Source organism: Colobus angolensis, unplaced genomic scaffold (assembly GCF_000951035.1).
Source record: "Colobus angolensis palliatus isolate OR3802 unplaced genomic scaffold, Cang.pa_1.0 Scaffold144, whole genome shotgun sequence".
In the NCBI taxonomy this organism is placed as follows: domain Eukaryota; kingdom Metazoa; phylum Chordata; class Mammalia; order Primates; family Cercopithecidae; genus Colobus; species Colobus angolensis.
The window spans coordinates 2,997,443-3,018,693 of NW_012114533.1; the positions used below are offsets into that span (position 1 = coordinate 2,997,443).

Here is a 21,251-nt window from a genome sequence, read left to right on the forward strand (position 1 = left end):
TTCTTCTCATCTACCTCTTTCACTCACTCCTGTTCTCCCATCCCATTAAGTACTCTGTACACCTAGGAGGCTTGTGAAACAGTTTAAATGCAATTAAGATAACCAGAGTGTATCCTCAGCCCTAAAAAAGTTACAGTCCAAACTTTCTTCAAGAAAGGCTGTATCAACTGAAGAGAAGTAGATGCCTGTCTGCAGTTTTAAGAAATAGGGGCCAGTGAGTTGGTGTTAACCCAGGACATTGGGAGGGAGAGTATTTAGGACCAGGAATTAATGCCTGAAGGTTTCCCCAAAGCGTGGACGAGACAACCTGTAAAACTTTGGATTTCCTGAGCCATCTTTTGATGACTAACTCCAGTGCGGAGTGTCATGGGAGGGGGCAACCTGTCTTTAGTGGTTTTGTTCAGCAGGCCACAAACAGGGTTGACTATTCCCAGACGGGTCATGAGTGGTACAAGACGAGTGATCCCTCCAGGGTGTGACTGTAGGGATGAGCCAGCCCTCAGTCCCAGACGTCGCGACTGTTGGCAGTGGATCGATTCACAACAGCCTGGCGTAGCTTCAGTTTCGGCTCCGGAATCACCCTTTGCTATGTCATAGACCTGAGGCTGGACTGGACTGCGAGCCGCAGGAATACAGGGCCGGCCGGGTGGGCGGAGGCACACCCAGTGCGCATGCGCAGCACCCCGGCCCGGAAACAGCGCAGGGTCAGCTATGGCGGCTGCAGCCGAGGGCGTACTGGCTACCCGGCGTGATGAGCCCGCCAGAGGTACCCGGAATGGATGAGGAGGAAGCGTCCGGTGGGGGGCCTAGGGCTCCATCTCGGGAGGGCGAGGTTGAGTGTGTGGTTGGCTCACCTGGCAGGAACGGGCTGGTGGGAGGAGTGCACTTGTCTCTGCGCGCGAGTGTTTGTCCTGTCAGGGTGACTGGGATGGTTTAGCAGGGGTGCTGGGTATCGGCGAGGGGCTGTGCGAGGGAGGCGAATTGGTGTGTCAGATGGGCAGGGACGCCGTGAAGGACTTGAAATTATGGCAGATGGAGAATGGAGCCGACTTGATGGAATGAAGGCGAGTGGAGGGATGTCGGAACAGGCAGTTTTGGCTGGATTAGCACCGGGTGTAGGCGGGACATTTAGTCATTCTCCCTTGGCCCAGACGATGCCGCCGTGGAGACAGCTGAGGAAGCAAAGGAGCCTGCTGAAGCTGACATCACTGAGCTCTGCCGGGACATGTTCTCCAAAATGGCCACTTACCTCACTGGGGAACTGACGGGTAAGGCTGGGTCTGGGTTGATTGGGGTGCGGTTTGGCCCGAGAGGCCTGGGAGATGGTTAACAGCATCAGTCTGCAGCTCCGTTTCTACCCTGCATGCCCTGAGACAGGCCTCTTGGAAGTTTGGGGACGTCATGAATGGGAGAGAGAGAATACAACTCTGCAGGCCTCTGTAACATAGACTAATGAGAAAACAATAACAAAAAAGAATTAATATCCAGCAACATTAATCAAGAAGTGCTTCCTTGGGGAAAGTGTATTTTGACCAGAGTTGTGAAGGGAATTGTTGGTGGAAAAGGAGGAGATGATACAACTAGTGAATGACGTGGTATGTGCAAGCAGTGTGTTTGGGTAAAGCAGATGTGTTTACTGGGATAAAGGGTAATGAGGAACCAGGAATGACCTGCAGATTTAGGGACCTATTAAGTTGGTCTGAAGATTTGATAACCCACCCTTTGGGACATGACTAGTGTTTGATCGTTTCCCAGTGGACACATGACCTATGTGTGGAGGAGGATCAGAAAGTGAAGTATGGACCGGGCGCGGTGGCTCACACCTTTAATCTCAGCATTTGGGAAGCCGAGGCTGGTGGATCACTTGAGGTCAGGAGTTTGAGACCAGCCTGGGCAAAATGGCGAAATCCTGTCTCCACTAAAACTACAAAAGTTAGCTGGCCGTGTTGGCAGGTGCCTGTAATCCCAGCTACTGGGGGTGCTGAGGCAGGAGAATCACTTGAACCCAGGAGGTGGAGGTTGCAGGTTGCAGTGAACTGAGATCGTGCCACTTGCACTCCAGCCTGTGTGACAGAGTGAGACTCCATCTCAAAAAAAAAAAAAAAAGAAAAAAGAGAAAGAAAGTGAAGTCTGGGCCAGTACAGCATCTCAAAAACATTTATTAAATTGTTTCACTTCTCCAGAAAATTACTGTAAGCTAAATTTGTGAATGAGAATCTATGAGAAAAGGCTTGATACAGAACAGTAGCATTGTGAATCTGTAATTTTTTTTTCTTTTTCTGTTTTTAAGAGACAGGGTCTCACTATGTTGCCTGGGCTGGTCTTGAACTCCTGAGCTCAAGTGATCCTCTTTCCATCTATTTTGGTTTTAAGCCTGGTATCCAGTCTTAGTCTGCTTCCATCCCTCAATATCTACTTGAACAAGTCCTATAAATTCCACTTCTGTAATGTTCTTGCTCCCATGCTCTCCTTTCCATTCCTTTTACCACCACTCTGCCTGAGATCTTCATTACTTTTCTTTTATTATTATTATTATTATTGTTATTTTTTAAAATATGACCAGGCACGGTGGCTCACACCTGTAATCCCAGCACTTCGGGAGGCCGAGGTGGGTGGATCACCTGATGAGGTCAGGAGTTCCAGACAAGCCTGGTCAACATGGCGAAACCCTGCCTCTATAAAAATGTAAAAATTAGCCAGGTGTGGTGGTGCACGCCTGTAATCCCAGCTACTCGGGAGGCTGACGTGGGAGAATCACTTGAACCGGAGAGGTGGAGGTTATAGTGAGTTGTGATCGTGCCATTGCACTCCAGCCTGGGCGACGGAGGGAGACTCTGTCCTAAATAAATAAATAATAGAGACGAGGTCTGCTCCGTTGCCCAAGCTGGTCTTAAACTAATGGCTTCAAGTGATCCTAACGCCTCAGCTTCCCAAGATGCTGGGATTACAGGTGTGAGCCACTGTGCCCAGCTGTGACTCTGTAAGTTATCAGCCTGATTATTTATTTGTTTGTTATTTTGAGCAAGAGAAACCAGGTAACAAAATGTAGACCTTTGGCTTCCCTTTAACAATTCCAAATTTTTGGCGCTACTAGCCCCTGCATTCTTTCAACTATAATTGACTAGAGCTGAGCAGCTGCCTCTTTTAAAAGGACTAGTGCTATCTAATTTGTCCTTACTACTTCCTGTTTTCTCCCCTGAGAAACTGAGAACTAGTGTCAAGTGCCATTGATCACTGTTATTTTTATTAGTAGCAGTACAGAAATGGTTTTCTATACCAATGCCTCTGTCAAAACTGGTAAAGCAAATGATTGGCAAAGAGGACCACATATTCCAAGAAGTAAGGGGAAGCATATCTCTTCGTGGAAGTGAATAATTTTCTTATGCATTTAATGTGCAAACACTTGGCTTACTTTACTCATTTACATTATCTTGCTGGCTTCTAGGTATTTGAATACATCATCCCTGTTTTATTTTATTTTATTTAGATGGAGTTTTTCACTCTTGTTGCCCAGGCTGGAATGCAGTGGCACAGTCCCTGCTCACTGCAACCTCTGTCTCCCCGGTTCAAGCAGTTTTCCTGTCCCAGCCTCCCGAGTAGCTGGGATTATAGGCACATGCCACCACGCCTGGCTAATTTTTTTGTATTTTTAGTAGAGATGGGGTTTCTCCATGTTGGCCAGGCTGGACTCGAACTCCTGACCTCAAGTGATCCACCCACCTTGGCCTCCCAAAGTGCTGGGATTACAGGTGTGAGGTGCAATGCCTAGCCGTGACCTTTGTTTTAGAGAGAATAATTTGATAGCCGTATATGAGAGTATAGATATGGGGGAGAGAGAACAGAGAGAGATGAGCAGTAATTCAGTTGAAAAGTAATAGAGGACCAGGCACCATGGCTCATACCTGTAATCCTAGCACTTTGGGAGACAGGAGGATTGCTTGAGGCCAGTAGTTCAAGACCAGCCTGGGCAACATAGCACGACTCCATCCTTGTAGTCTTGTCTTTTCCCCTACCATCCAGAGGTTACATGCTCCAAGTAATCTAAAAATAATAAAAGAAAAGTAATGATGATCTGAGGCAGAGTGGTGGTAAAAGGAACGGAAAGGAGAGCATGGGTGCAAGAACATTACAGAAGTGGACTGTATAAGGACTTGATTAAGTAGATACTGAGGGATGGAAGCAGACCAAGATGTATCTGAGGTTTTAAGCCTGGGTGGTGCCATCAGCCAAAATAGCTGGAAAGAGGAACCATGTTTAGTGTGAAAATATTTTCAGTTTTGGGTTGACTGCTTGTTGATGTAACTAGGGAACTCAGGTGACTTATACATTGGATTCCAGAGCTCAGAGACTGATCAGAGCACAAGAAACAGATTTCAGAGTCACTTTCTTAGTGGTGCGATTGGAGGCTGTGCAGGATGAGATTGCCAAGGAAGAGCTTAGAAGTAAGTAAGAGAGCCTAGGCAAAAATGTCAGGGAATGTGTATATGGTGCACTTAATTTGTTTTTAATAACACTTAACATACCTAGGTTTCCAAATGATTTATTATATAATTAATTTTAAGCAAATTGTTCTTTTCCTGTGATTGTTATTCTTACTTGTGCAAATGCTTTATTGAATTTAAGAGTAAATTGATATTTCCTCTTAAACTATGCTAGTTTCTAGCATAATCCTGGAAATACCCATAGGTATGTGCTACCAACATAAACATCAGTTATGTGTTACAGCTGAGAAAAAGCTGAGCGCTGATAGTTAAGGGGGTCTGATAAGAAAGGATCTGGCATAGAAATCTAAGAAGAGCAGTTAGAGATTAGAAAATCGGTGTAGTACAATGCTATAGCAGCCAAAAGAAATGAGCATTTCTCAAAGAGAAAGATCAGTAATGTCCAAGACAATGAGAGGTTTAAGAGGATAAGAACTGGGCAAATGCCATGGATTTGGTGGTTAGCAGGGCACTGATGACCTTGGAGCATGTAATCTCTGGATGGTAGGGCCAAAGACCAGACTGCAAGGGTATATGCAAGTAAATGTTAAGGAAGAGGATGTAGTGAGTGTCAGCTACTTTTTCAAATTGTTGAGCAGCGAAGCTCCTTTGCTTTACTGAGCAAATGATATAGGTGTAGCAGAATAGAGAGAGTGCTTTTGAGCTGGAGGAAATTTGAATATATTGCTATATAGAGAGAGGAAGGTGCCAGGAGAGAGGGAGAATTTGGAAGTGCAAGTGAAAGGAGATGATTGAAGAGAGGCCCTGAAGAAGTAGAAGTGTTTGGGATCAAGGCCACAAGAGGAGGGGGCTGTCTTGGCAAAAATAGAAACACTTCTGCCTCTTGGGAAGATACTAAGATCCAGAGAAGTTTAGAAGCAAGGCAGAGAGAAAAACAAAAAACAAAAGAAGTAAGGCAGAGAGGTTGAAGCAGCTTATGTTTATAGACTTGGCCTTGGGAAAGTTGGAGTAGAGGCCATTTGCTTTGAATGGGGATAGGGAAAGAACTGAGGATATGAGAAGCAGACAGATGGTTTGGAAATGTCACTGCATAAAATGCAATATAGAATTATACATGGTAATAAATGAGTTAACTAAGAAGTAGTGAGGTCCTAGCTGATTGTGTGTGTGTGTGTGTGTGTGTGTGTGTATGTATATATAAATTTTTTTTTTTTTTTTTTTTTTTTTTGAGATGGAGTCTCATTCTCTCCCCCAGGCTGGAGTGCAGTGGTGCGATCTCGGCTCACTGCAACCTTCGCCTCCTGAATTCAAGCAGTTCTCTGCCTCAGCCTCCTGAGTAGCTGAGATTACAGGTGCCTGCCACCATGCCTGGCTAATTTTTTTGTGTTTTTAGTAGAGATGGGGTTTCACTATCTTGGCCAGGTTGGCCTTGAACTCCTGACCTTGTGATCACCCACCTTGGCCTCCCAAAGTGCTGGGATTACAGGCATGAGCCACTGCGCCCGGCCTGATAGTATGTATATTATATGTATGTATGTTAAATGTTTTCATGCTGTAGAAGTACCAAGACTATTTTACCTCCCTTTTCTTAGGACATGAGTTTATTATTTCCCTTTGTAACCATGATCCTGAACCTTCTGGATCTTGTTTGGTTTAAATAATTTTCTGATTGTTGCCTGAATTTCTACTGAGACTTTCAGAGTACATAGGCTGAGTTATAAATGTCATAGATCAAAAGTGGCCCACTCCATTGACACTTCCTTGGTCCTGCCTTGAACTACCACTTAGCCTATACTCCCACATTCTAATGATCTAAGACAAATCTTAAAGGCATTACGTCTTCTGTTTAATTTTCAAGCCACCAGTGAAGACTATAAGCTCCTGGAAAATATGAATAAACTCACCAGTTTGAAGTATCTTGAAATGAAAGATATTGCTATAAACATTAGTAGGAATTTAAAAGACTTAAACCAGAAATGTAAGTAATAATATTTTTAATTAAACATGTTTGTATTTAATGTTCTTTTGTGCTTGGGGCCATGGAGAAGAGGAGGGAACATGACATCCTTGTCTCGTGGGAGCTTGTTTTCTAAAAATGAATTCCAAATTTAAGATGAATCTCTTCCGTTCTGAGGATGAGCATGTTTTGTTGGTATGGTTATTTCTGCTTCTAAATCTTGATTTTATCAGTTTATTCCTGGAAGGGAGGGGGCGAAGGAGGGGTGGCCAGATTCTAATGAACTGATTTGCAAATCCATAAAGGATTACTCTATAAGCAGAAAAACAAAAACTCTATAATGGAAAACACTAATTTAGAGTAATTGAATATATTTTTTCCATTGACTTATTATTTTTGCGTCCCTTGTCTCTAGGGTGCTCTTTCTTGGTATGGGAGTACCCAAGAAACAGAATCAGTAATAGAAAGATTGCTCGAGGAGCAAGAAATTAAAAAGAATGGAAAATTAGTGGATGAGAGGCACTAAGTCTGGGCCACAGTTGAGGCTGACCAACTAGCTACTGTCTTCTAAAGCACCTGCCCTGCTAGTAGTCAGAATCATGTCACTCCACCTAATCTGTCTTAGCATAGCTGGAGAGACACTAGCATTATTACTTTTCCACTCTTTTCCTATATTCCTTGTTGATAAAACCATATAAACATGAGTTTTTTCTTTGTTTTTAAAGATGCTGGACTACAGCCTTATCTGGATCAGATCAATGTCATTGAAGAGCAGGTAGCAGCTCTTGAGCAGGCAGCTTACAAGTTGGATGCATATTCAAAAAAACTGGGTAACCATTTTTATTTTTGTTTTGATATAATAAAGAGTGCCTCTTGGCCAGCATGTCCTTAGTAAACGTAATAGTTAACATTTATGGTGTGCCTACAGTGATCTATTAATCTTCACAAAACATTAGTAATTTATTATTATATTAATAAAAACAACATTTCCCGATTACTTAATGATATATCAGGCACTATTCTTAGTGCTTTACATGTATTATGTTTATTTTTTGTTTTTTTTTTTTTTTGAGACGGGTTTCATTCTTGTTACCAAAGCTGGAGTGCAACGGTGCGATCTTGGCTCACCGCAACCTCCACCTCCTGGGTTCAAGTGATTCTCCTGCCTCAGCCCCGCCAAGTATCTGGGATTACAGGCATGCCACCATGCCCGTCTAATTTTGTATTTTTAGTAGAGACGGGGTTTCTCCATGTTGTCAGGCTGGTCTCGATCTCCCAAGCTCAGGTGATCTGCCTACCTTGACCTGGCCTGTATTGTGTGTTTTATCTTCCCAATAATCTGTGAGGTGAGTACATGATTTGTGTTTTGTTTTGTTTTTTGTACTTTTAGTAGAGACGGGGTTTCACCATGTTGGCCAGGCTGGTCTTGAACTCCTGACCTCGTGATATGCCTACCTCAGCCTCCCAAAGTGCTGGGATTACAGGCATGAGCCACCACGTCTGGCTTAAGTACATGATTTTTATCCCTATTTTGTAGGCAAGGAAACTGGTTTAAGGGGATGAGTAGTTGCTTAAGGACACAAAGCCAGTACGTGTAAGAGCCATATTTCTAAGCAGGTCTGTTTGCTTACAAAGCTCAAGTTCTTATTTGAGAAGGCAGAAGCACCTTTAATAATGTAGATAAATATGTCTTAAACAAATAGTCAGTTGAGGATTTTCTTGAAAGATCACTTTTCCTTTGAGGAAGAAACTGGTACTTTTAGTGCTTGTGGCTTACTAACTGGCTCTGGCTCTTACATACATGGTTAAAAGTAAAGAATTTAGTGGTTTTTTGTTTTTTTGTTGTTGTCTTGTTTTGTTTTGTTTTTATAAGAGATGAGGCCTTGCTGTGTCACCCAGGCTAGGGTGCAGTGGCGTGATCATAGCTCACTGTAGCCTTGAACTCCTGGGCTCTAGTGATCCTCCTGCCTCAGCCTCCTGAGTAGCTGGGACTACAGGTGTGCACCATCGCATCCAGCTACTTTAAAAAATTTGTTTTTGAAACAAGGCCTTGCTGTGTTGCCCGGGCTGGTCTCAAACTCATGGCCTCAAGCAGTCCTCCCACCTCAGCCTCTCAAGTAGCTGGAATCACAGGCCTGAGCCATCTCATCTGGCCTGAGTTTGTTTTTGTCCTAGATAACATTTATAGATTATTTTATTTTCATCATTTAACAAGGCTGATTACTTCAAGAGAGTAGTTTGCAGTAGGCTGGGGTTTGATATGGGTGGTGATTAACAATCAGTTTTATTTTCTACAGTTACATTTAGCCAATGATTACTGTGAACCTTACTGTGTAGAAGGCAGGGGTAACCTTACCATGTAGAAGGTATCTTGGTTCACAGTAACCATTTGTGACAGAGTCCCTTTTTCTGTTAAAATTGTGAAACCAGGTGCTTTCATGGTTTTAATAGAAAAATGAGATGTCACAGTAAGAGGCTTATTTGATGGCCTTTTAAATCTCTGTATCTTTCAAAATTGCTTTCCTGGAGTAAGGTGTAAGGATAAGAACATAAAAGAGGAAACATACATTTATGCTTCCTGAGGGTTCCAGTCTGGTTCCAGAGGGCACCTGGGACAGTGCTGAGAGAGGCAGTTTTTCAGTAAGGCTCCCGATAGGTCAAGTGACAGATCTGCCCCATCCTGGTGGAGCTGTCTGAGCAGATGCTGTTGACAGGGTTAGGACTGTGTGGGCCTGTGTTAGGCTCTCGATTCTGAGTGTCTGTGCTTGAATTCTTATTCCAAGTTCTACAGATCAATGATCTGTATATTTGGACAGATGATGAGATAGAAGCTAATAGATTTTTAGCAATATAATACGTATTTTTTTAACTTGACTGGAAATGCTAACTAAAAACTGTCTTTGTAAGAGCCAGTTTTAAAAGATGTAACTCTCCCTCATCCCTCACAGAAGCCAAGTACAAGAAGCTGGAGAAGCGATGAGAAACTTATTTCTATGGGACAGAGTCTTTCTTTTTAATGTGGAAGAATGTCTTATAAAACCTGAATCCTGAGGCTGATGAATTGTGAAAACTCCTCAAAAGGAAACTATGCTGGTCATCCCAAGAACATCTCAATGTTAGAGTAAACTGGAGGACTGTGGCTATTCCTGAACCTTCTTTGAGGCAGAATCCCTCAGCATCTCACACTTATAACTCCCTACCTTTTACTTGAATGCTTTACCATATTCAGGACAGACACTCTCACAAAGTTCAGAAAACAGCTGGGCTTACCAGTAAAATCAAATGAGAGGACCTATTTTCTCGGGTAGTGGTTGATTACTACATTATTTTCTTAAGTGGCTGGTTTTTGAGTTACTATGTAAATGGTGGTTTTTTCTGTTAATGATGCTAATGTGTTGTAAACAAGATTCTAAATTTAAAAAGGAAAACAAACTTGTTCTTTGCAGCTTATCACCTTGTGAATGTTGGTAACTTACTTTTCCATAATATTGCAAATAGCATAAAATCTTAAAATAATTCCAAGGTGAATCTTCTAGATTGAGCAGAAATGGTGAAAGGAGTATTGATAACTTGGCATATGTGATGGGCCCCTCTTGTTTATTTTCTGTGTGAGTCAGATTGACATGTGGCCAGTTTTGGAAATGTGATGAAAGCAAAGACTAGATGGGTATGTGTGTTTATGTGTTGGGTGGGGAGTTGAGGATTGCCACTCATAAAATAAAGGATTTTATAAAATGCCTTCCTACTGTGTGTGTGGATCGGGGGGCATCTTAGGGACCTAATCGACTTCTTTTCACACTAAAGACATCAGACAATGGGACATACTGACTGACCAGTCTAGGCTGAAAGATAGGCAGCCTTAACAGAACACAGCATTAGCAGCTGAGAAGGGGTCTGAGGTCCCCAATTACATATCCCAAAGAGTTTCTTACTTCTGTTTCTGTCGTTTCCCCTCTGTTCCAGATGGTCATCATTTATCCTCTGTTCTTCTGGACTGTTGCTGTGGGCTCTTCTCATCTTAACTGTCCCTCCATACCACCCTCCACACTGCTGCCAGCGCAGTCTTAAAAATATAAACTGGCCCTATTACTCCCGCTTAGAACCCTATAGTGACGTATCATGGCCTCTTTGAAAAAACTAGACTTTCATTACACATACAAGTCCCTTATGTTTTTTCGTTTGTTTATAGACAGGGTCTCTATTGTCACCCAGGCTGGAGTGTGGTGGTGTGATAATAACTCACTACAGTCTTGACCTCCTGGGCTCAACTGATCCTCCCACCTCAGCCTCCTGAATAGCTAGGACTACCAGCATGCTCCACCATGCCTTGCTAATTATTTTTTATACAGATGGAGTCTCACTATGTTGTCCAGGCTGGTCTTAAACTGGCTTCAAGTGATTCTCTTACCACAGCCTGCCAGAGTGCTGGGATTGTAGGCATGAACCACCATGCCTAACATAAGGCCCTATGTAAACATCTTTTTAAAACTTGTAATATATATATTATTTTCTCCCATTATAGAAAATTAAAAAAGAGGAATTAAACTGTAACTCGACCATTTCAACATAGAATCAGTCTTACCCCTTCCAACCCTTTTCCTTTTCCATGCATGTATTGATCTTTTTTTGTTTTTTTAGACGAAGTCTCGCTCTGTTGCCCAGGCTGGAGTGCACTGATGCAATATCAGCTCACTGCAACCTCTGTCTCCCAGGTTCAAGCGATTCTCCTGCCTCAGTCTCCCGGGTAGCTGAGATTACAGGTGCCCACCACCACGCCAGGCTAATTTTTGTATTTTCAGTGGATGGGGTTTCAGCACATTGGCCAGGCTAGTCTCGAACTCCTGACCTCAAATGATCCACCCACCTTGGCCTCCCAAAGTGCTGGGATTACAGGCATGAGCCACTGTGCCCGGCCATATTGATCTACCGTTTTTATTTCCTGTTATACTGTGTTCAGCTATCTTTAGCCACCTTAAATTCCCATGGATGAGTTTTCATAAACTTTTTTAGAATAGATTTAGATTTACAGTAAAGTTGCAAAGATAATACAGAATTTCATGGATGAGGTTTTTATATTGATATGTAATAGATGTATGTATTTTCAGAGTACATGTGATAATTTAATACATATATGTAATGTATAAATATTAAATCAGAGTTATTGGGATACCCATCACCTTAATATTTATTTTGTCTTTATGCTAGGAACATTATTTGAATTATTATCTTCTACCTATTTTGAAATGTACAATAGATTAACATTAGCTATAATCACTCTTCTGATCTATCATAGGTCTTATTTCTTCTGTATTTGTGTCCACTAATCAAACTCTTCATCCTCACATCCCCACTACCTTTCCTGGCCTCTGGTAACCACCAATCTACCTCCATCTCCATGAGATCCACTTTTTTAGCTCCCATATGTGAGTGAGAACATGTAATATTTGTCTTTTCTGTGCTTGGCTTAGTTCAGTTAACACAATGACCTCCAGTTTCATCCATGTTGCTGAGAATGACAGAATTTCATTCCTTTTATGGCTGAACAATATTCCATTGTGTATATATACCACATTTTCTTTACCTATTCCTCCACTGATGGGCACTTAGGTTGATTCCATATTTTAGCTGTTGTGAGTAGTGCTGCAATAAACATAAGAGTGCATATATCTCTTTGATAATGTTGATTTCCTTTCTTTTGGACACATACCCAGTAGTGGAATTTGCTGGATCATATTGTAGTTCTATTTTTAGTTTTTGGAGGAAACTCAATACAATTTTCCATAGTGGCTGTACTAATTTACATTCCCACCAACTGTGCGTAAGAGTTCCTCTTTCTCTGCATCCTTGCCAGCATCTGTGAATTCCTGTCTTCCTGATAGGAAATTTTAAGTGGGATGAGGTGATACCTTGTTGTGGTTTTGATTTGCGTTTCTCTGATGATTAGTGATGTTGAGCATTTTTTCTTATAGCTGTTGGCCATTTGTATGTCTTGAGAAATGTCTATTTTGATCTTTTGCCCCGCCTCCTTTTTTTTTTTAAGAGATGAGTTCTCATTATGTTGCTCATGCTGGAATCAAACTGGGCTCAAACAGTCCTCCTGGGGCTGGGCTTAGTGACTGAGGCCTGTAATCCCAGCACTTTGGGAGGCTGAATAGGTGGACCATTTGAGGTCAGGAGTTCAAGGCCAGCCTGGCCAACATAGTGAAACCCTATCTCTACTAAAAATACAAAAAATTAGCCGGGCATGATGGTGAGCACTTGTAATCCCAGCTACTTGGGAGGCTGAGGCAGGAGAATCACTTGGACCCCGGAGGTGGAGGCTGCAGTGAGCTGAGACTGCACCACTGCACTCCAGCCTGGGTGACAAAGTGAGATTCCATCCCCCCACCCCAACCCCCGCCCCGAAAAAAAAACCAAAAACACCGCCTGCTTCAGCCTCCTGAGTAGCTGGGACTATAGGCAAGCATCACCACATATGGCTTTGCCCATTTTTAGATAGGATTATTTATGGTTTTTTTTGCTATTGAGTTGTTTGAGCTCCTTGTTTTATTTATTCTGGTTATTAATCCCTTATCAGATGGATAGTTTGCAAATATTTTCTTCCATTCCATGGGTTGTCTCTTCACTTTGTTGATTGTTTCCTTTGCTGTGCAGCACTTTTTAGTTTGATATAATCCTATTAGTCTATTTTTGCTTTTGTTGCCTGTGCTTTTGAAGTCGTATACAAAAAAATTTTTGCCCAGATCAATGTCTTGGAACATTTCCCCAGTATTTTCTTCTGGTAGCTTCGTAGTTTGAGGTCTTAATTTAAGTCTTTAATCCATTTTGATGTGATTTTTGTATATGGTGAGAGATAGAGTTGAGTTTCATTCTTCAGTTTAGGGCTATCCAGTTCTTCAAGAATCATTTATTGAAGAGATTGTCCTTTCCTCATTGTATGTTCTTGGCACCTTTGTACTTTCGGTACTGACTAAAATGAGTTGGTTGTAAATGCATGTATTTATATGTGAGTTTTCTATTCTGTTCCATTGGTCTATGTGTCTATTTTTATGTCAGTACCATACTGATTGGGTTACAAGCTTTGTAGTACATTTTTAGGTTGGGTAGCATCATGCCTTCAGCTTTGTGCTTTTTGCTCAGGATTGCTTTGGCTCTTTGGGGTCTCTTGTGGTTCCATATAGATTTTAGGATTTTTTTTTTTTCTATTTCTTTGGAGCAGCAGTCCCTAACCTTTTTGGCACCAGGGACTGCTTTTGTGGAAGACAATTTTTCCATGGACGTGGGGGGATTTTTTTTTTTAATAGTATGAACCATATTTATTGAAAACATTATTTCTCACCTTTCTCAAATTGAAGACTGCAAAAAATAAGAGTGGTGCTTTACTGATTTGTCATTAACCTTGAGAGCAGTGGCGCTGCCTCTCCACGCTCTGGGTACAGTGGAAACCGTGGCTGGTGCGTGCCACATCTATCCCACCTCGCTTTACAAAACAGTTCTGATGTCACTATCGTGGCCGGGCGCGGTGACTGACGCCTGCAATCCTAGTACTTTGGGAGGCCTAGGCGGGCGGATCACGAGGTCAAGAAGATCGAGACCATCCTGGCTAACACGGTGAAACCCCGTCTCCACTAAAAATACAAAAACAAAATTAGCTGGGCGTGGTGGCGGGCGCCTGTAGTCCCAGCTCCTCTGGAGGCTGAGGCAGGAGAATGGCGTGAAGCTGGGAGGCGGAGCTTGCAGTGAGCCGAGATAGCGCCACTGCACTCCAGCCTGGGCGACAGAGCTAGACTCCGTCTCAAACAAAAACAAAAACAAAACAAAACAACAAAGTATCGTACATGACATTTACCTTAGAAAAGGAGAGCTGAATGTAGGGACGGGGGATGGTTTGGGGATGAAACTGTTCCACCTCAGATCATCAGGCATCAGATTCTTGTAAGGTGCGCAGCGCCCTAGAACCCTCGCATGGGCAGTTCACAACAGTGTTCCAGCCTCTGTAAGAATCTGGCACCACCACTGATCTGATAGGAAGTGAGCTCAGGCGGTTATTCGCACTTGCCCACCGCTCACCTCCTGCTGTGCATCCTGGTTCCTAACAAGCTACAAATGGGTACTGGTCCATAGCCCGGGGGTTGGGGATCCTTGCTGTAGAGAATGCCATTTGTATTTTGATAGGGATTGGATTGATCTGTAAATTGCTTTAGGTAGTGTTGTCATTTTTATTTTTTTTTTGAGACGGAGTCTCCCTCTGTTGCCCAGGCTGGAGGCTGGAGTGCAGCAGCTCACTGCAAGCTCCGCCTCCCAGCTTCACGCCATTCTCCTGCCTCAGCCTCCCGAGTAGCTGGGACTACAGGCGCCCGCCACCTCGCCTGGCTGGTTTTTTTTTGTATTTTTAGTAGAGACGGGGTTTCATCGTGTTAGTCAGGATGGTCTCGATCTCCTGACCTTGTGATCTTCCCGCCTAATTATTCTAATCCATAAGCGTGGAATATCTTTCCTTTTTGTGTGTGTGTCCTCTTTAATTGCTTTCATCAGTTTTTTAGTTTTCCTTTTATAGATCTTTCACTTCTTTGGTTAAATTGATTCCTACGTAGTTTATATTCTTTGGTAGCTATTGTAAGTGAGATTGCTTTCTTGATTTCTTTTTCAGATTGTTTGCTGGTGGTGCATATAAATGCTACTGGTTTTTCATGTTGCCTTGGTATCCTGCAACTTTTACTGAATTCGTTTATTATTTCTAACAGTCTTTTTCGTGGAGTCTTTTGATTTTTCAATACGGATGAGTTTTTATATCTTACTTTTGTATCTTTTTCTGGGAATTATTACCTGCTCATGTTTGGCAAACTTCTACTCTTCTTCAAGATTCAGTCTTGAGTGCCACTCCTGGGCGGTGTTGTATTATCCAAAGATTAGGAAACAATGCATGCTTACGTGCCAGCAAAGCAGAGCCATCAGTGTTTATGAGGCAAGAAACAGAAAAGAAGGCTTGCAGGCTGTGGGAAAAGCCAGACCTTTGTAGTTTTGTTTGGTTTTTGAGACAGGGCTTGCAAGCTCTGTCACCCAGGCTGGAGAGCAGTGGCAAGGTAATAGCTCACTGAAGCCTCCATCTCCTGGGCTCAAGTGATCCCCCAGCTTCAGCCTCTGGAGTAGCTGGGAGTATAGGCATACGCCACCATGTCCAGCTAACTTTTTTTTTTTTTCAGGCTTCATTCACTTTATTTTTCTTGTATAAAAACCCTATGTTGTAGCCACAGCTGGAGCCTGGGTCCACTGCAGGGAGACTCTGGTGTGGGTCTTGACAAGGTGGTCAGTGATTTCCTGATAGGGAGACTTGGTAAATACAGTCTCCTTCCAGAGGTCAGGGGTCAGGTAGCTGTAGGTCTTAGAGATGGCATCAAAGGTGGCCTTGGCGAAGTTGCCCAGGGTGGCAGTGCAGCCCGGGGCTGAGGTGTAGCAGTCATGGATACCAGCCATCATGAGCAGCTTCTTGGGCACAGGTGCTGAGACGATGCCAGTGCCCCTGTGTGCAGGGATGAGGCACACCAGCACAGAGCCGCAGTGGCCTGCCACCTTGCAAGGGACAGTGTGGGGCTTGCCCATCTTGTTCCCCCCGTAGCCTCTGCGCACGGGGACAATGGAGAGTTTGGCCAGGATGATGACCCCACGGATGGCGGTGGCCACCTCCTTGGAGCACTTAACACCCAGGCCGACGTGGCCATTGTAGTCCCCGATAGCAACAAAGGCCTTGAACCTGGTGCGCTGGCTAGCACGGGTCTGCTTCTGCACCGGCATAATTTTCAAGACCTCGTCTTCGAGAGAGGCACCCAAGAAAAAGTCAATGATCTCAGATTCCTTAATGGGCAGGGAGAAAAGGTAGATCTCCTCCAGGGACTTGATCTTCATGTCCTTGACCAAGCGGCCCAGCTTGGTGACGGGCATCCACTCGTTATCCTTGGCCTTGCCTCCGCGAGCTCCACGGCCTCGGCCCCAGCCCCGTCCACGGCTGCGGCTGCGACCCCAGCCTCAGATGCCACTGCCGAAACCTACGCGGAAGCCACTGCGGTTCCCCATCCCGGGGCCACCAGGGCCTCCAGGTCCCCCTACTGCACCGGCGTCATGCACCATTTGGTGTTTTCTCGGAGAAGAAGCACTTTTTTTTCTCTTTCAAAATTTGTAGTAGAGACGAGGTCTCGCTATGTTGCCCAGGTTGGCCTTGAACTCCTGTTCTCAAGTGAACCTCCCGCCTTAGCCTCCCAAAGTGCTGGGATTACAGGCATCAGCCACTGTGCCTGGCCTGTAGTTCTTCTTTAATCTTATGTTTTAATTAATTTTGAATTATTTAGATGTCCTTGATTAGTCTTTCCTTCCCCTCAGTGGTCAGGATCTCTCTATTGTTTCCATTTCCTTACACACTTGTTTCCTACCACTTGGCCTGAACCCTTCAAAAAAGTCAGTATTACAAAAACTAAAACCAAATAGGTAGGAGGGCTTTTGTAGATTAAAATAAACTAGAGACAGAACCAAATGCAAGTGTGAAACTTGATTGGATCTGAATCAAAACAAGCCCCAAATATAAAATCAATCTGGGGGGACAAATGGAGAACTTTAAATATGGATGTATATTAGATAATACTGAATAATTAATGTTAATTTTCGTAGCTGTATTAATAGTATGATGGTTATGTAGGAGGATGTCCTAATCTTAGGAGATGCATGCAGATGTATTCCTGTTGTCTGCACTTTATTTTATTTTGTTTTTGAGACGGAGTCTCTCTCTGTCTCCTAGGCTGGAGTGAAGTGGCCTGATCTCGGCTCACTGCAACTTCCGCCTCCTGGGTTCAAGCGATTCTTCTGCCTCAGCCTCCCTAGTAGCTGGGACTACAGGCACGTGCCACCCCGCCCGGCTAATCTTTTGTATTTTTAGTAGAGACGGGGTTTCACCGTGTTAGCCAGGATGGTCTCAATCTCCCAAAAACGCTGGGATTATAGGCGTGAGCCACCGCGCCCTGCCTGCACTTTACTTTCAAATGATCCAGTGAGAATGGAAGGGTTTGGGCACTTTGAGAGAAAGAGAACGCAAGCAAATTTGGCAACATGCTGAGACTTACTGAATCAAGGTAATAGCCATTATTCTTTTAACTTTTTTTTTTTTTTTTAAATTTGAGACGGAGTTTCGCTCTTGTCCAGGCTGGAGTGCAATGGCGCGATCTTGACTCACTGCAACCTCTGCCTCCCAGGTTCAGACAATTCTCCACCATGCCCGGCTAATTTTTGTATTTTTAGTAGAGACGGAGTTTCACCATGTTGCCCAGGCTGGTCTTGAACGCCTGACCGCAAGTGATCCGCCGGCCTCAGCCTCCCAAAGTGCTGGGATTGTAGGCATTAGCCGCCCCGCCTTTTAACTTTTAACTTTTTAACTTTTTGATAGGTTAAAAACTTACAAAAAACGTGGATAGAGGGGGTCTGTCTTGCCCACTACACCGATATGGTTAGGTCAGGTTAGGTTAGGTTAGGTTAGAACCCGACCATTCACTCGCTTCAAGTGCTCTGAAATGTAATTTAAAAAATTATAATTGGAATTCTTTTGGTCACTTGGTCTTTCTCTCTTCACTCCTCCCCTTTCCTCCTGATTCTTCCTTGAGGCGCAACCACCTGAGAGAGGCTTTTGTCCCTCGGCGGTCTCCGTAAGTAAGTGAACCGTTATTGGTTGGAGGGCGCTGACGTCTGATTGTTGCGCGGTCACATTGTTCCGGAGAGCGCAGATCCGCATTCCCAATTTTAGGTGGCAGTCACAACTCATACTGTTCGGACAGATGGCACAGAAACCTCTGCGCCTGTGAGTGAACGTGAATGGACGCCTCTCTCTTTCTGTCTCTTTCGTGTGTGTAGGTGTCGACACGGGTGGAAGTCTTTCCCGTGACAGGAAGGGAGAAGGAAAAGGCGGAGAGACACGGGGCTGCTGGGGAGCTTAGGTGATGTCTTTTCCTGGCCGGGGCTGGCCTCTTTTCCTGGCTTTTTTCGCTTCTGAGGGGGTTTTTCTTGGCGACGCTCGTTGGGAGAGGCGGAACCTCCCAGAGTTAGGCCTCCTCCATCTTAGGGGGCAGTCTTGGCCTCTGACACATCCTTTCCCCTTCGTTTTTCCTGTCCCCATATATTTAGTCACCAAATACTCTTAGCCATTGGGCCCACTGATGGGCCCTGGGCAGTGGTGGACAGAGTAGATAGGGACCCTTCCATGGCGCACTTCTTTTTGCAGGGAGGAGGGGTGCGGGTGGTGGCTTCATTCAGCAAGTATTTATTGAAGAATTGCAGGTGTGCTGGACGGTGTGCTAGGTGTTGCAACAGATGGAGTTCCTGCTTTAACCAAGCCTATAGTCTAGAGGGACAGGCACTAAAGAATCCAGATAATGGGCCGGACGCGGTGGCTGAGGCAGGAGAATCGCTTGAACCCGTGAGGCAGAGGTTGTAGTGAGCCGAGATCGCGCCACTGCACTCCAACCTGGGCGACAGAAGATACTCCATCTCAAAACAAAGAAAAACCAAACCAACCAAACAAACAAACAAAACAAATAATGGCCGGACACAGTGGCTTATGCCTGTAATCCTAGCACTTTGGGAGGCTGAGGTGGGCGGATCACTTGAGGTTAGGAGTTCGAGACCAGCCTGGCCAATGTGGTGACACCCTGTCTGTTCTAATACACACAAAAAATTAGCCAGGCCTGGTGGCGCGTGCTTGTAATCCCAGCTGCTGAGGAGGCTGAGGCAGGAGAATCGCTTGAACCCAGAGGCTGAGGTTGCACAGTGAGCCGACATTGCACCACTGCACTCCAGCCTGGGTAACAGAGCAAGACTCAGTCTAAAAAAAAAAAAAAAAAAAAAAAAGGAATTCAGATAAATGTGAAGTTACCATAGTGATAGGGCCAGGCGCAGTGGCTCACGCCTGTAATCCCAGCGACTCGGGAGGCTGAGGCAGGAGGATCGCTTGAGTCGAGGAATTCAAGACCAGCCTGGGCAGTATAGCAAGGCCCGGTCTCTACAAAAAAATACAGAAAAAAAAAAAAATTAGCTGGGCGTAGTGGTCCCAGCTAATTGGGAGGCTGAAGCGGGAGGACCACCTGAGCCTGGGGAGGTCGAGGCTGCAGTGAGCTGTGATCATGCTGCTGCTCTCCAGGCTGGGTGACAGTTTGAAACCTTGTCTCAAAAAAAAAAAAAAAAAAAAAAAATTGCAATAGTGGTAAATTTTGGGAGGAAAAGATTCATGGTTCTGGGAGAGTGCATAAGAGGCGTGTTTGGCTTAATGGTAGGAGTCAAGAAGGCTTCCTGAGAAAGTTAGGATTGAGCCTTGGGGAATAGAGTAATCCATTGCTTAACAGCAGGGTTATGTTCTGAGAAATGAGTTGTTAGGTGATTTCATCATTGTGCGAACATCTTTGGTGTACTTACAGAGACCTAGATGGTATGGTTTCCTATACACCTAGGCTAAATGGTGTATAGCCTGTTGCTCCTAGGCTACAAAGCTGTACATCATGTTACTGTACTGAATACTGTAGGCAATTGTAACATAACGGTAAGTATTTTTGTATTTAAATATAGAAAGGGTACAGTGAAAATACCTGTCCGGGTGCAGTGGCTTACGCCTGTAATCCCAACGCTTTGGGAGGCCGAGGTGGGTGGATTACCAGAGGTCAGAAGTTTAAGACCAGCCTGGCCAACACAGTGAAACCCTGTATCTACTAAACATACAAAAATTAGCCGGGCATGGTGGCGGGCGCCTGTAATCCCAGCTACTCAAGAGGTTGAGCCAGGAGAATGGCTTGAGCCTGAGAGGCAGAGGTTGCAGTGAGCCGAGATCGCGCCACTGCACTCCAGCCTGGGCCACAGAGTGAGACTCTGTCTCAAAAGAAAAAAAGAAAATACTGTATACAGGGGAATAAAAGGGTATACTCGTGTAGGACACTTATCATGAATGGAGTTTGCAGAACTGAACGTTTCTCTGAGTTAGTAAGAGGTGAGTGAATGTATTACTTTACACTATTGTAGACTTTATGAATACTGTACACTTCACCTATATTAAATTTATAAAAACATTATTTGTTTTCAACAATAAACTTTAGTTTACTGTAACTTTTACTTTATAAACTTTAAGTTTTTTTAACTTTTTGATTTGTTATAACACAGCTAAGATGCAAAACACGTTGTACAGCTGTACAAAAATATTTTCTTTATATCCTTATTCTACAAGCTTCTATTATTATTTTTTCTTTTTACCCTTTAAACTTTTTTATTTTTTTTTTGGAGACAGGGTCTCACTGTCGCCCAGGCTGCAGTGCAATTGTGCAGTAACGGCTCACTGCAACCTCAACCTCCTGGGCTCAAGTGATTCTCCCACCTCAGTCTCCTGAGTAGCTGGGACTACAGGCACAAGCCACTACACCTAGCTAATTTCTGTATTTTTTGTAGAGAGGGGGTTTTGCTATGTTACCCAGTCTGGTCTTGAACTCCTGGGCTCAAGTTATCCTCCTGCCTCAGCCTCCCAAAGTGCTGGGATTACAGACATGAGCCACTGTGCCTGGCTTTAAACTTTTTTTGTTGTAAACTAAGACACACACACACACACACACACACACACACACGAGTCTAGGCCTACACAGGGTCAGGATCGTCAGTATCACTGGTGTTCACCTCCATATCTTGTCCCACTGGAAAGGCTTCAGTAGTAATAACATGCATGAAGCTGCCGTCTCCTATGATAACAATGCCCTGTGGAATGCTTCCTGAAGGACCTGCCTGAGGCTTTGTTTTTTTTTTTTTTTTTTGAGACGGAGTCTCGCTCTGTCGCCCAGGCTGGAGTG

At 44.1% G+C, this 21,251-nt stretch overlaps 2 protein-coding genes and 1 pseudogene across 9 annotated transcripts in view; 2 read left to right on the forward strand and 1 right to left on the reverse strand.

The window, feature by feature from the left end:
• The first annotated feature begins 664 nt into the window (after nucleotides 1–664).
• Nucleotides 665–10,138, forward strand: BLOC1S2 (biogenesis of lysosomal organelles complex-1, subunit 2). Of its 6 annotated transcripts, none has more exons than XM_011935550.1 (5): nucleotides 665–766; nucleotides 1,152–1,268; nucleotides 6,301–6,420; nucleotides 7,125–7,229; nucleotides 9,348–10,138. In XM_011935550.1, the coding sequence occupies exons 1-5, from the start codon at nucleotides 712–714 to the stop codon at nucleotides 9,377–9,379; spliced, it is 429 nt and encodes a 142-aa protein (XP_011790940.1). In that variant the 5' UTR covers nucleotides 665–711; the 3' UTR covers nucleotides 9,380–10,138. The 6 variants fall into 6 exon arrangements, with proteins under 6 accessions (XP_011790940.1, XP_011790941.1, XP_011790939.1 ...); XM_011935551.1 differs by having other exon boundaries at nucleotides 9,351–10,138; XM_011935552.1 differs by having other exon boundaries at nucleotides 698–766; nucleotides 1,033–1,268.
• LOC105507147 lies at nucleotides 2,428–16,524 on the reverse strand (annotated as a pseudogene). The gene is made up of 2 exons (XR_001001049.1): nucleotides 15,614–16,524; nucleotides 2,428–2,442 (listed from the first exon to the last, which is right to left on the reverse strand). The product of XR_001001049.1 is annotated as a 40S ribosomal protein S2 pseudogene (transcript).
• Nucleotides 16,525–18,125: 1,601 nt separating this feature from the next.
• Nucleotides 18,126–21,251, forward strand: part of CWF19L1 (CWF19-like 1, cell cycle control (S. pombe)) — a 41,038-nt gene continuing 37,912 nt past the window's right edge. The window contains exon 1 of one of the 2 annotated variants that reach the window (XM_011935556.1): nucleotides 18,126–18,235. Coding sequence is in view for 1 of the 2 variants with exons in the window: in XM_011935555.1 (XP_011790945.1) it covers nucleotides 18,213–18,235 (23 nt within the window). In the remaining variant the exon portion in view is untranslated. The remainder of the gene's footprint in view (nucleotides 18,236–21,251) is intronic. The other variant, XM_011935555.1, reaches the window with a different exon arrangement.

Coding starts and splice junctions, on each gene's coding strand:
- BLOC1S2 (XM_011935549.1), top strand. CDS start 712: ATGGCGGCTGCAGCCGAGGGCGTACTGGCTACCCGGCGTGATGAGCCC. Junction 767..1,151: donor GCGTGATGAGCCCGCCAGAG/GTACCCGGAATG, acceptor CCCTTGGCCCAG/ACGATGCCGCCGTGGAGACA. Junction 1,269..6,300: donor CCTCACTGGGGAACTGACGG/GTAAGGCTGGGT, acceptor TTAATTTTCAAG/CCACCAGTGAAGACTATAAG.